Source organism: Conger conger, chromosome 3, assembly GCF_963514075.1.
Source record: "Conger conger chromosome 3, fConCon1.1, whole genome shotgun sequence".
Classification (NCBI taxonomy): Eukaryota; Metazoa; Chordata; class Actinopteri; order Anguilliformes; family Congridae; genus Conger; species Conger conger.
This window is the reverse complement of record NC_083762.1, coordinates 45,642,051-45,655,469: the sequence shown is the minus strand read 5'-3', so window position 1 is coordinate 45,655,469 and position 13,419 is coordinate 45,642,051. Positions and strand designations below refer to the sequence as shown.

Sequence of the window (13,419 nt, the reverse complement as noted above, 5' to 3'; positions counted from 1 at the left end):
CGAGGTTCCTCTTCTTAGGGGTGTAGGCAGGGATGGGAATTGGGCCAGAGAGGTTTTTTGATTGTAAATGCAAGAGGGAAGCAAGGAAAGAAATCCTTGTATGCCTTTAACTTTTCAATTGTTAATGTATTTGTTAACTACTAATGTATTAATTACCTGCATATTCATACATTAGCAAACCTTAGGATAAACTTAGCAGTTGACCATTAACAAATACATTCATTGTTTGTTTTTTTCATTCAAATATGAATGGGCATTAATTAATGTAGTTGACAACATGAATTAATGATGTACAAATACATAAGCAAAGCTGTACCTATTGATTATTCAGTAGTTAATTAACTACATTAGTTAATGCCAATTCATGTAACCTCATTTCAACACTGATAAGACAATGGCTGTTGCTACAACATGCATTTCAGCATTAATAGGAACAGACCATAGCTGCAATACACATTTCAATTCTGGTAGGAAATGGATTCTAGCTGCAACATACATGTCAGTACTAATAGGAAACTGACTGTAGCTCCAGTACACATTTCAACACTGGTAGGAAACAGGCTGTAGATACAACATACATGTCAGTACTAATATAAAACCGACTGTAGCTGCAATACACATTTCAATGCTGATTAGAAACAGACTCTAGCTCCAGTACACATTTCAACACTGGTAGGAAACAGGCTGTAGCGACAACATGCGTACATGTCGGCACTAATAGGAAAAAGACTATAGCTGGAATACGCCTTTCAACACTGATAGGAAACAGAATGTAGGTAGAACTTGCATGTCAGCAGTGATAGTGCAGTACAGGATGTGAAAGGGGCCCCATGTCTGCACCCCCTTGGCCCACCCTGTCCCACCCTGTCCCATTCATGTCTCACAGCTGTGGTATGGCTCACAGTGAAGGCAAGGAGCACAGTTTTTACATTTGCCATTTTTTGCCATGACCGTGGCCGAGTGTGTTCATTTTGTAATTATTAGTGTGAATACTGAAAATACAGAATACCCCAAATGTAAATATATCAAAATAAACAACAAAATACTGCAACCAAAATATGCATGAATATGAATATGTTGAAAATACAATAGAATTCATTTCCAAATGAGAATTAGATTGGTGGTTCAAAAGCTTCTGCTCCATATACAGTGCCTACCAAAAGCATGGTAACCGTAAAAATAACAATTTGTAATTTTTTCTATATACTTATACCATTTGTATTTGAGATCGATAGGGAAGCATGTTATTTTTGTGTTGAGTCCCCCCATTGTCCACTCCGCATTTTGAGTCCGCAGAAAAACACCATCATGAAAGAAACCACTGGTGGACTCAGAAATGAAATGCGGTACAGGTTAGCCTAGGAAGACCACTGCAATTCATCACAGATGAATCCTAAGAGCTGTGAAGAAAAACCCTAAAACAGCAGTCAGTGATATCACCAGCAGTCTCCAGAGTGTGGGGGTGGAAATGTAAGCCACCATACACAAAAGACTTCAACAGCAGAGCAGAGGCTACACTGCAAGGTGCAAACCTCCCATAAGCAGCAAGACACAAAAGGCAAAAAGATTCAAACAAGCCAAACAAAATTTTATGGACAGATGAGACCAATATAAACCTTTACCAAAATGACAGAAAGCCACAAGTGTGAGGAAAGGAGGAAAAGCGCATGGTCCTAAGCACCCCCTTCATCTATGAAATATGGAGGAGGTAGTGTGTCAGGACATTGGGCCTCAAGCTAGAACAGTTTCGTATTCTTATCATATATTTCTGTTACGTTTTTGTATGTATTGCTCTTACGAGTGTGCCACGTCAAAACACACTTAAGGTCAGACAACAAACACATTTAAGTTCAGACCTAAGTGTGAAGATGTCCTTTATAACACCGCCGTATATACAGTACTGTAGGTGGGTTCCGTCAGATAGATGGCCCATGGGATTAATAAAAACAAAGAATGACTGATACCTTATTGCGTTGACTGTGGTTCATTAGTTTTTGGGTGAACTTTCTCTTTTTTTCTTCTAAATAGTCCACTAAAATATGTTTCTGAAAACTTTTGAGGCAAGAAATAAACAATGCAGTTGCTGAATCTTGATTCATATTTGATCTGCAACGCCTAGTTGTTCTGTGCTTGGTGAGCTGGGCTTACTTGCATTGCAAAGTGTCGGGACCACTCCTACCCACATTGAGGTTGTGTGCAACGGCATATTTAATGACTTTTGCACCGTTCAAGACCTATTCGAAGAAATAGGCCTTACATTGCCATAATATTTTCAAAGTCATTCAAATACATTTATTTAATGAATCCAGTTTAACCCCTTAAGTTGCACAGCCACAGTGGGTTTATTTGCATTAAATCCTTTTTTTCCACTGTGGCATTTTCTGTCAACCTGATCACAAAATATGGTTTGAAACTGATCAAACGAATGTTTCTATGTGTATAAGCTAATTTATGATTCCATTGTTGAAGCAATAATGATTTCTTATTTTGTAACGTGGCATGGCAAAATAAGTGTGGCAGGACCTCACCTTCTATGCATTTTGAAAGTCCACAGACATCACAAATCAGGATAAAGTCCTTTTCACAGCAAGGATTCAGAGAACCAAATATTTTGTCCAAAGTCTTTACATCCAAAAAAATGCTTGGAGAAACATCAATATGAAAACAGTATCCAGCTTAATCCAAATTGTCCTTTTTAAAAAATCCCAGAATTTAAAAGGATGAGCCTTGAAAACAATGTATTCGTATCTAAAAGGGTGAGGTCAGAAAGATTGATGTCTGAAGGAATGTCCCATCTGTTCTTCTGGGGTTCTTTGCGGGGGTCAGCACAGGGCCTTTTCAACCATGCAAATAAGTTTGGAAATTGTGTCTGCCCTTTGACTGTCCCCGTAATTACGCACCTCTTGCAGTATTTTGCTTGGCAGCTGGAGTGGCTTAACCCCAGCAAGCTGTGAGCCTGGGGCTCCGCCTCCCACCAACTAAGGTCCTCACAGAGCATGGTGGGCTGCAGCTAACCACAAGCGCTGCTGTGAGGAAGGAGCAAGCATTTGGCGGGGGGGGGGGGTGTAGAGTTTGAGTGAGCCGCAGGCTACCTCCCACGCTGAAGAGGTCATATTGAACCTGTGCAGTATGGGAATGGCACATGAAAGCACGCACATCTTCTGCATCTGGAAAGCACAGTGTCATGTCTCAGCAGCAATGGCCCGATAACCATCTCAGTGAGGACCTACCCTCTGAATCCATGCATGTAGATTGGGACCATGTTCATATTCTCACAGAGCTACATGAAAGCAGTGTGTGGTTCATATACCATTCTGCTGTAAACTCTCTGGTTGACCCATATTAGGTAATCATGACATTGTTGCTTGAATTTGTTTTTCATTTCAAATAGGAAGGCAATATACTAATCTCTTTGAAATTAATCTACATCTAGCTACAGTGCCCTTCCCTCTTATTGCAGATTTTTCATACTTCAGATCATTAGACAAGATGTAATATGAGACAAAAGGTGTCAAAACATCCTCATCACCCATGTGAAAATGTATTTGCCTTCTTGTTTGTGTTTGTGACAACTACATAATGAAATTAAAGGTGGACTCTGAGTTCCAGTATAACATACTGCTCCTTACTTGAGTAGGTCACCGTGAGGGAACACCCATATTAATGCACATAGGCAACAACCTATGAACCTACATCAGATATGCAAGGCTTATCATTGTCGGTTTTAAGCAATTTCCCCCTGATAAATACCCATAAATACAACAGTTTTTTGCTGTTGTGATGGCTATCATGCAAGTCAATTAGCCACCGTCCTGGCACGAATGGGTGTAATTAGGGAAGTATTTTGTATTTGAATGACTTAGTCCTTGTTACGGCACTGTTAGACTTATTTTTTGTATATGTCACGATACAAAACATCCTTAAATATACTTATTTAAACATGCTTAAACATCCTTAAAAAAACATCCTTAAATATACAGTTCCATTCACAAAGCCTATGGTTAAAAGAAAGGACAGTGTTTACTATTAAAATATTTATCCCAGAAATGTACATTATTTTAAACCAATTTTCACCCTTATCTGTTCTTTAGTTTTGGAGAAGTAAGCATTTCCAATTTATCGTCCTATTTTCAACTGGTTGAGAATGTTCTCCTTGTAGTGCGTCACACAAGGATACTGCAAAGACAGCACATAGCCTAAGTAAAATCAGAGGCGTTATTAAACTAACCTTATAACTGGTTCATTTAGACTACATTTTTTAAGACTGCTTTTGAAACGGGTTATCCATATTTACATTGAGAATTATAACAGCTGCTGATGCTGCCTTTTGTTTGACTTACAAAACGCTCAATCGCTGATGCCGTTAATAGAATGTAAAACCTTGGTCAAAGAGCCGTCAGAACTCGGCAGTGGAAATAGGGCTTTGTAACATTAGTGTAACTGTGGTGTTATAACAATTCCAACAGTCCAGTCCAATTCCAACAATTTTCATTGCTGTATTTACATTAATACGAGAGCTCTAGCTAGATTTCAGACATGCGTGGGTTTTTGGTTAATTTCACTAAAATCATGCAATCAACACTATAATTGAATACAGCTCCTTCAATGACATGTCTGAGAATAGCAATGTTGACAACATTACAGAGCTACATATACATAAAAATAGCAAGCTAGATAACCTAGCATCACAGCTCCTAGATCCTTTCTTTTAAAGTGTATGTGCATGGCCTTCATGCCGCCGCCATGTTCAAAAATACGACGCATCGGTTATGAATATCTGAATCGACTAAATCACATGATTGACATCATCGGCAATGTCGACTAATTGTTGCAGCCCTAATCAGATATGCTGTAGAACTGCAGTAACACTACACTTCTTAAACTTAATAATTGGTTGCACCACCTTAATTATTCCAAGAAATAATTACAATCAAACCCTTCCTATTATTTAACAGTTTTTCACATCACTGCGGAGGAATTTTAGCCCACTCTTTTTTACAGAACTGCTGAAATGAAAGTTTTGGAGTGGCCTCGTCTCGACTAATATCAAATTATAGGATCGATTTGGTTGCAATTATTGCTTCTAAAGGTGGTGCAACTAGTTAAGTTTATCGGGCAATTACTTTTTCACAGTGGTGATATGGGTATTTGTTAAATTAAATTTTTTTTTTTGTGTGTTTTTTGTTTGCTCAGCTTCCCTTTCTCTAGCTTTCTCTAATATTCAATTTTGTCTAAAGATTTGAAACCATTCAGTGCAATATTCAGGAGGGGGAATGCTTTTTCAAGTCACTGTGCATCTAATGGTTATTGGCCTTAACCCTTTTTTTATGATGTGACAGAAAAGTAAAAAATTGGACTTTATTTAGCTTTAAAATAAATGTACCAGATGCTAAGCTGCATTATTTGCCGAAACATGTGGGTTTGTGGCTTTCAGCAGCCACCCCGTTAAGATGCTGTGTTTTTTTTCTGGAGTTACCATAGAAACATTGGAGATTACAGAAGCAATGTTGTTGGCTGTTCACATGTTGTTCCCCAGATCCTTCTCACATTGCCTTCAGGGCATTACCAGAATTTTCCTTCCTAAAAAAAGAGGAGGGTGATTATTTAAACCACCCGCATGATTTGTTTATGAGCGGAAACCTTAAAAAAAGAGTGATTGGCGGATTGACTGGTTTGTTGTTACTCAGTTGGGATATTACCCAATTTGCTGTTTTTCATAAGAATTTGTCAATTTAAGTTACATTTTATTATTAGTTATTATTCAAACAGTGTTGTGCACTAATGAGCCACGAAGAGTGAAATTGTGTGATTCATTTTTTCAGTGTTCTTAAGTTGTCGATTGGATATTGATGAAAAGCTACAATGATCAGAACGACAGATTTGTAACCTTGTGGCTGAAAATTAGAAACCTTTCTACTGATTGGTTAAATGTGTTCTTTGTTGCCAAGGAGACTGAAGAGCAGTACCGTTTGGCTTCTTTTGCTTTTCGCAGTGGCAGTGACTGTGGTCTCATGTAGCCTACCCTTACTCCCTATGAATTGTAAGGACCATCAAAGAGCGATTGTATCCGAGTGTTTCTCGGATACAGAGCAGACAGGGCCCTGATCAGCGAGTGGAAAAACGAGGGGCAGGAGCTCCAAAGCAGAAGACCTGGGGGGGGCAGGGGTGGATGGGGTGCAGCATATGGCAGCTGTGTAATCAGGGCCTCGCTCTGACCCTACCTGGGTGGAAAGCCTTCCCTGCTCATCACGCAGGGCTGTCGCATGCAGAACAGGGGCAGTCTAATGAAGTGCCGGATCACTTGCAACCTTCTCAGAATGCTGACCATGTCTTTATTTTATTGAGGACACAGGTGTCCACGTGTAGTCGTGAATCCTGAAGGAAGAAGGGTGCACAATTAAAGCAGTCGGTGAGGGGTTGCGTTCCATTTACGTTTAAACATTGAACATTGCTCTTTTTCTTGCGGCTGTTACATTGTATTGCCCTATATTTTATTGCATTCTTGGCACTTGGCAGAATATGTTATGATGTGAAAATGTCAATGAATCTCTGTTTTTTTTGCCTCTTCAGCCAGAGGCTGGCTCTCATTGAAAAGCATGTGAGTTGGCAGTGGAGGTGGTGATGTGTGGATATACAGTCTCCCCTCCCTCTGCTGTTCTGGGCACTGTGAACACTCAGCTCCACATTGGCCCTCCTCAGAGTAGGGCTAAAAGCAGACCCCAGAGTGGAGCCCCCCGCTGCTGTTTCCCCTCAGGGTCTGATTGGGCTGTGATGAGGTGATGAAAGGAGGGAGTGTGGGGTAGGGGGTGCAATAGGGTTAAGCAGTCGTTTGGAGGAGGCCTGCTCTGTGTCCACCCTGTTTGCTGCTGTGGCACTCTGCTGTTAAGCAGCCTCTGCTAGGCTCTGCTTGCCGCCTGATTCACACAGCAAGATCACAGGCACTCTGCCGCTCCCCCTCACAGGCCGCTCCCCACATCCTCCCGGCTGATTACCGCCGCTCTCTGCCCTCCCGCTGCCGTCCAGTGCTGTCTGGCTGCATCCCTCTCTCTCCCCGGCTGGGGCTCATTTAAACAAGCCGCAGGAAGAGAGAAGGGTTGCTCACATAGTCCCTGCAGTGCTGAGCTGCACATACTAACCCAAACAGCTGGAACATAGCTTACAACAAGTGAGAGCGTGACTGAGTGAATTTAGTCCGTTTGTTGGGTCTGTAGGTCTGTATATAAATGGTAAATGGTTGGCATTTATATAGCGCTGTACAATTGATGCTTCTCATTCACCCATTCATACACGCACTCACACACCAACGGCGATTGGCTGCCATGCAAGGCACCAACCAGCTCGTCAGGAGCATTTAGGGGTTAGGTGTCTTGCTCAGGGATACTTCGACACAGCCCGGGCGGGGGATCGAACCGGCAACCCTCCGACTGCCAGACGACTGCTCTTACTGCCTGAGCCATGTCGTATACAGCACATCGCTGTGGGTGGGTGGGTTTTGTCTGTCTGTCTTTATACTACGGAAACATATTGCAGCTGAAATTCAAATGAACATAAATTTCCCACTCATGAGTAGCTTTATTCAAATGATAATGCTAATTGTCTTTGCGTTAAAGACATTCACGCACTAAGAAAGAAAGGCATCAAAATTGAAATTAAAATACAAACTGTCAACATCCCATTCCATCCTCGTGCCACTGAAAGGAAGTTGCAGAAACCAATGTTTTCGCAGTGCTTAATTTCCCCTGCCTTTTTTTCTTCCAAATGAATTTATTTTCATATTTTCAGTCACAGTTATGCCCACAATATATTGGAATTTATGTGTGATAATGAAATGTGTGCCTAATTGGGTGGCATGGTGGATACCACTGTCACCTCACAGCGAGAAGGTCCTGGGTTTGAATCCTGGCCTGGTTTGCATGTTCTCCCTGTGTCTGTGTGGATTTCCTCCGGGTACTCTGGTTTCCTCCCTCCATACAAAGCCATGCATGTTAAGTTACTTAACAGAGCGTTGCTGCAAAAGAGCATGGGTGCTCCGTCAACATACCCTGTATAAATAAAGGTTAATAAATAAATAAATAAATAATTATGAACATTAAATTAGAAGGATATAGTCTAGCATAGATTGCCTGTTGTCTGTCAGCCTTAGCTAACATTATGGCCTAAGAAGACTAGCTTAATGTATTTTTGTCTGAAGCTGCTGAAATAGTTTAATTAATCACAAAAAACTAAGTTTTAAGTGAAATCTTGGTGTTTGCTGAAAGCCTCAAAAGACAGGAAATTAAATTGGTCAGCCCTAGCGTCAACATCAGCCATCAAGGTATAGCACAGATCTCTGAAAACTGCTACAACCATGTCTAATGCCTACTCTGTCAAACAACATGTGCTCACCACTAGGCAGATTGTTTAGGATTCAAACCTCTCAAAGTATTCATAATCTTAGAGTAGTGTATTGGCAATTTTGCATGGTAAAGTTAGAGGCCATACACTTATTTTGCACTTTTGTAAAGCATGTACAATGTGTCCCATTTGGTACCACATATCTTCTATCACTCTTTCAACATAGCCTGCCCACAAACTGTTGCTACGTAAAAATTTAAAATTTGTGAGATTAATTTGTAGATCCTCCATTAAATAGTTAGACCTGTACACCAGCTTGTTAGTGCAAATATTGAATCAACCCATCATGTGGCAGCAAATAAATGCATAAAAGCATGCAGATGTGGTCTACGAGGTTCAGCTGTTTTTCAGACCAAATGTCAGAATGGGGAAGAAATGTGATCTAAGTAACTTTGACTATGGAATGATTGTTGGTGCCAGACAGGGTGGTTTGAGTATCTCAGAAACTGCTCATGGGATTTTCACGCACAAGTCTCTAGAGTTTGCAGAGAATGGTGCAAAAAACAAAAAACATCCAGTGGGCAGCAGTTCTTCTGACATTCTGCATGTTTTTTTTATAATCCATGTCTATATCCTGTTACCATAGTGATTGAAAATTGCAGGCAAAAAAAAAAAAGGAATGAAAGCAAAAAAAAAAACCCGGTGAGACTTAAGGGGTTAAAAAAAATATTAGAGTAGAGATTGTGCTACTGCACATTAATTAGTTATTGTGAGAGGGAGACTATACTTGTGTGATGACATTACATTGCATGACATTTTTTAATAACTAATTTTGTTCTGCTTGTCTTTAGCAAGGAACAGGAGATGTAAAACAACCTGCTGCATCATTTCTGGTGTGATCTTTCCAACACTTTCAAAGTGTTATCCTGTATATGCAAACCTCCTACTAGTGTGCATGGCTATAAAAGCACAATTTTGGTCTCATCTGACCTTAACACCTGGTTCCAATTGAAGTTCCAGTGCTGCTTACCAAACCCTAGACTCTTAATGATTTAATCACTTTTGTGATTGCCCTCAACAGAAATTGCCATAGAAGTAGTGTTTGATTGTAGATATGGAGACTTTGTGTCCCCAAGATTTGATGTCCCCAATTTTGTAGATCCCCAGCTGGGTCTTGCGGTTATTTCTTTTCCTCCTTAAGCATGTTCTTCTGTGCATGGAGGCAAGATGCCCTTGTGTCATTTATCACTTTTACAGTGGTTTTATTGTATGTCTGGTTTTAATTTTAATTTTATTTTTATTTGTGACCCAACTCCTATCTCCTAACTTGTGGTGGTCAACAAACCTTTTTCTTGGTTCTTCTGAGAGTTCTTTGCCTTTCCCCATGGTGTAGGATGACAGATGGATTTTACATTTGCCTCATTCAGTAAAACGGGAAACCATGGGAGATAATTACACCTTTTCCAAAGACTTTGATGAACTTAAAAATGACTGTGGAATGCAGATTTAGTTTTGCCAGATTTTATTTGAAATACTTCATTTGGCAAGATGTGTGGTTAAATCTGTATGGAGGTTGACTCTTGAACAATTTGCCATACCCTCCCCCTACCCTGTACAGCAGTGGTTTTGATCCCTACCATGGCACAGTCTAAGCGGCCATCCCTTCTCTCGGTTACCCTCTCTGCTTTTTGCCATTTGTTATACCCTTTATAAAGAAAAAAAAAGGCCTATGTTTTTATGTTCTTATATTTTATATAGCCTTTTGCTCATCTTTATCATAATTAGTTGTGAATACATTTGGAAAGTACTGTATGGTCATTAGAACAGTTACAAAACATGAAACGGGATTGTATGGGAAATTATATATACTGGACAAATAGTATAAAAAGTCTTACGTGGCGGCTGGGCTCGGTTTGTGGGAAGGAAGTGGGGCTATCCGAGGACCACATCTACTGGTTAACTTTACACACCTGGGATTTGAACCCAGGCCTCATTCCAAAGACCAATGTGTTTTCAGTCAGCTAAGGGCAATGTTGTTAGGGTTGCATTGGCAGAGAGAGTGCTGTCACGAGAACCTGCTATAAGGCCTTCATTTTACCACCTCTCACTGTGCTTCACAAGTGAACTAACCGAGGTACATTTGCTACTGTCACATATTATATATAAACTATATAGGATCAACTGTATCTCTTGGGATGTGTCCCAGTTTCAGTACACACCATTTATAAAGCCTACCCACACAGCCAGTAAAAGTTGCACGCACGCACGCACGCACGCACGCACGCACGCACGCACGCACGAACGCACGCACGCACGCACGCACGCTGGGAGCAATAACTATTTGATCCCTTGCTGATTTTGTAGGTTTGCCCACTTACAAAGAATGGAACTGTGTAGAATTGTAATCATAGGTACATTTTAACATTGAGAGACAGAATATCACAAAATAAGCCACAATAACAACATCATATACATTTAATACATTTATTATCCTATTTTGGAATGAAATAAGTATTGTGTTAGCTTGGGCTGCCTCCTGGGGGTTCCCCTGGGGTTGAATGGTATAATGCAAAACAGTAGACTGTTTGGGCATGGGGTCTGTTGGTAAGAACAGTATATGTATGAACACAAGTATCCCACCCTCCTCTCATTTGTGCTGCAGGTTGTGCTGCGTTGCTCCAGACTGGTAGCAGGGTACGCCCACCCTGGGGAGGCCAGGCTGAGCCATGCCGCTCTTTCTTCTGGAGGAAGTGGCAAAGGTCTCACAGCTTAGTGCGTCCAGCAGTTGTGCACCCAGCATACACTGTTCCCAAGGTGAATACCCCTTGCTGTATAGCTGTATTAATTCATATATTATTTTAATAATTTTTACAAATTATTTTAATTAGCCAACTGAAAATGAAAATTATTCATATCATATAAAAAATGCAACTGGATTCCACATTAAAATGATGCCGATATTTAATTTGGGTAATCATGATTAATTAATGCTGAATTGGACTTGAATATAAATTCCATAAAACACAAAAACTAGTAATAAATAGGGCGTACAAGTCAAAGCTTAGGCTTTTGTTGCTATGGCTAACCTCTCTTTACATTAAATTTACATTTATTGTTTTGTTAGAAGATCTGCCATCTTCAAAGGCCGAGCCGATTTCTTTGGTGAGGCTCACGAGTCTGTTCCAACCGTAGACCATATAGAAATAGTTCCAACTGCCCAGACACCTCCTTCTGAGTTTCTGCAGCGTACTGGAGCCAGAAGGTATAAGATCCACATGCTGTTCCTGTCCAATTCCAGACCATGTTCAGGTGCTTTCCGTCCTCTTCTTGGGGACTGCCGATGGACAGTGAAAACATATCAATGTCACCTTCCTGTGTAATTCTAGACCGCAAAGTCTCTCTTATAATTTTATTACTTTGCCTCCAGTTTAATGTCAAACAATTTTTGTTTTACCTGTTCCATAGTATGTAGAGCTTTAGAACAGCAATATCTTCCCAGGCTTTAGTCTTCCCCAACCCTGACATTCTAATGTTTAGCCCCATTTTACTCAGCATGGCTCTGGTGTGTATACAGCACCTAGGACACCACACCACATTTTACACCGGCTCCATTTTTATTCCAGTCCTATGTGGGGCATACATAGTTTACATAGCCTGTATAAACAAAAGTAGGCTAATAAGCAACAGACTATGTTTAGATGTTGGCACATTATCGGCTACTTATCAGAAGCTCCAACAGCAATGGTGATGGTGCTCCAAATAGCATTTTTCAATGTTGTCTTTATACAGCCGGTTCTGTGGTTCATGGCTCTTATATGTTATCTATAGATATTTCTCCCAACAGGACAATCAGCTTTTCCCTGTCCATTTTTGAACAGAAAAAATAATGAACAATAACAGCAAACAACTGTTAACTCCTAACTTTGTTTTAATATACATTTGCATGCTCCTAAAAACAAGATGTTACAAAGTAGCTGTAGCACACAGTCATATAATGATTAAAAAAAAATAGGTTAATGTGCAGGCTACACAGCATTTAAAACATCCATCCATCCATCCATCCATCCACCCATTATCTTAACCCGCTTATCCTGAACAGGGTCGCGGGGGGGCTGGAGCCTATCCCAGCATACTTTGGGCGTGAGGCAGGAATACACCCTGGACAGGTCGCCAGTCCATCGCAGGGCACACACACCATTCACTCACACACTCATACCCACAGGCACTCTCCAATCAACCTGCATGTCTTTTGGACTGTGGGAGGAAACCGGAGTACTCGGAGGAAACCCACGCGAACACGGGGAGAACATGCAAACTCCACACAGAGAGGCCCTGGCCGACCAGGATTTGAACCCAGAACCTCCTTGCTGTGAGGCAGCAGTGCTACCCACTGCACCATCCGTGCCGCATTTCAAACAAAGTTCTTTAATCTTTTCTGGGCCATCTCTTTAAATTGCTGTGGTCCTTATAAGGTATGTTTTGAGCGTCAAATCATAAGTCCTGTGCATGCGCTTTTTGTTTTTGATTGATTGGTATTTGTCAACATACACACATGGTTGATAAATACTTAATTACTTTTGTTTGATGCAGTGGCACATGGCACACCCTGGTCCCCCGGCACATGCCCTGGTCCTGCCAGATGCGAGTATGGCCGGCACATGAGGGTGTGGGGAGGGACTTGGTGGGGTGGTTCGCTGCATACAAGTGCCCCTGATTGCCCCGGAATCACTATTATTTGAGAAAAAATAAGTTCCGCTTACTAATAAAATGTGTTCACTCCAAAACCAAAAGTGTCATTCAAGTATATCATCTTACATTCCAAGAATAGATTGTATGGGGTAAAACAAATTTATCAAAATATATGTATTGGTTTTCAAACGCAACTCTAGTTTTACTGTCAGTCATTCTGATATACAGGTGCATATACATCTAAAAAAATGTGAATATCGTGAAAAAAAAAAAAAAAAAGATTCCGTCATTTATATATTCTAGATTCATTACACATGAAGTGAAATATTCATCTCAAAATATTAGAATATGACATAAGACCAATCAAAAAAAGGATTTATAATACAGAAATATCGA

General features: G+C 40.6%; 1 protein-coding gene and 1 long non-coding RNA gene across 4 annotated transcripts in view; one reads left to right on the top strand and one right to left on the bottom strand.

Moving 5' to 3' along the window:
- metap1d (methionyl aminopeptidase type 1D (mitochondrial)) overlaps positions 1 to 13,419 on the top strand; it is a 75,931-nt gene that overhangs the window by 22,200 nt on the left and 40,312 nt on the right. For 2 of the 3 annotated variants that reach the window (XM_061234817.1, XM_061234818.1), the window contains exon 2: positions 10,997 to 11,148. The exons of the other annotated variant lie outside the window; for it this stretch is intronic. In XM_061234817.1, the coding sequence (XP_061090801.1) occupies positions 10,997 to 11,148 (152 nt within the window). The remainder of the gene's footprint in view (positions 1 to 10,996; positions 11,149 to 13,419) is intronic. 3 annotated transcript variants of the gene reach the window in all.
- LOC133124015 (uncharacterized) lies at positions 10,805 to 13,415 on the bottom strand. The gene is made up of 2 exons (XR_009708279.1): positions 12,910 to 13,415; positions 10,805 to 11,668 (listed from the first exon to the last, which is right to left on the bottom strand). It is a non-coding gene; the product is annotated as an uncharacterized LOC133124015 (long non-coding RNA).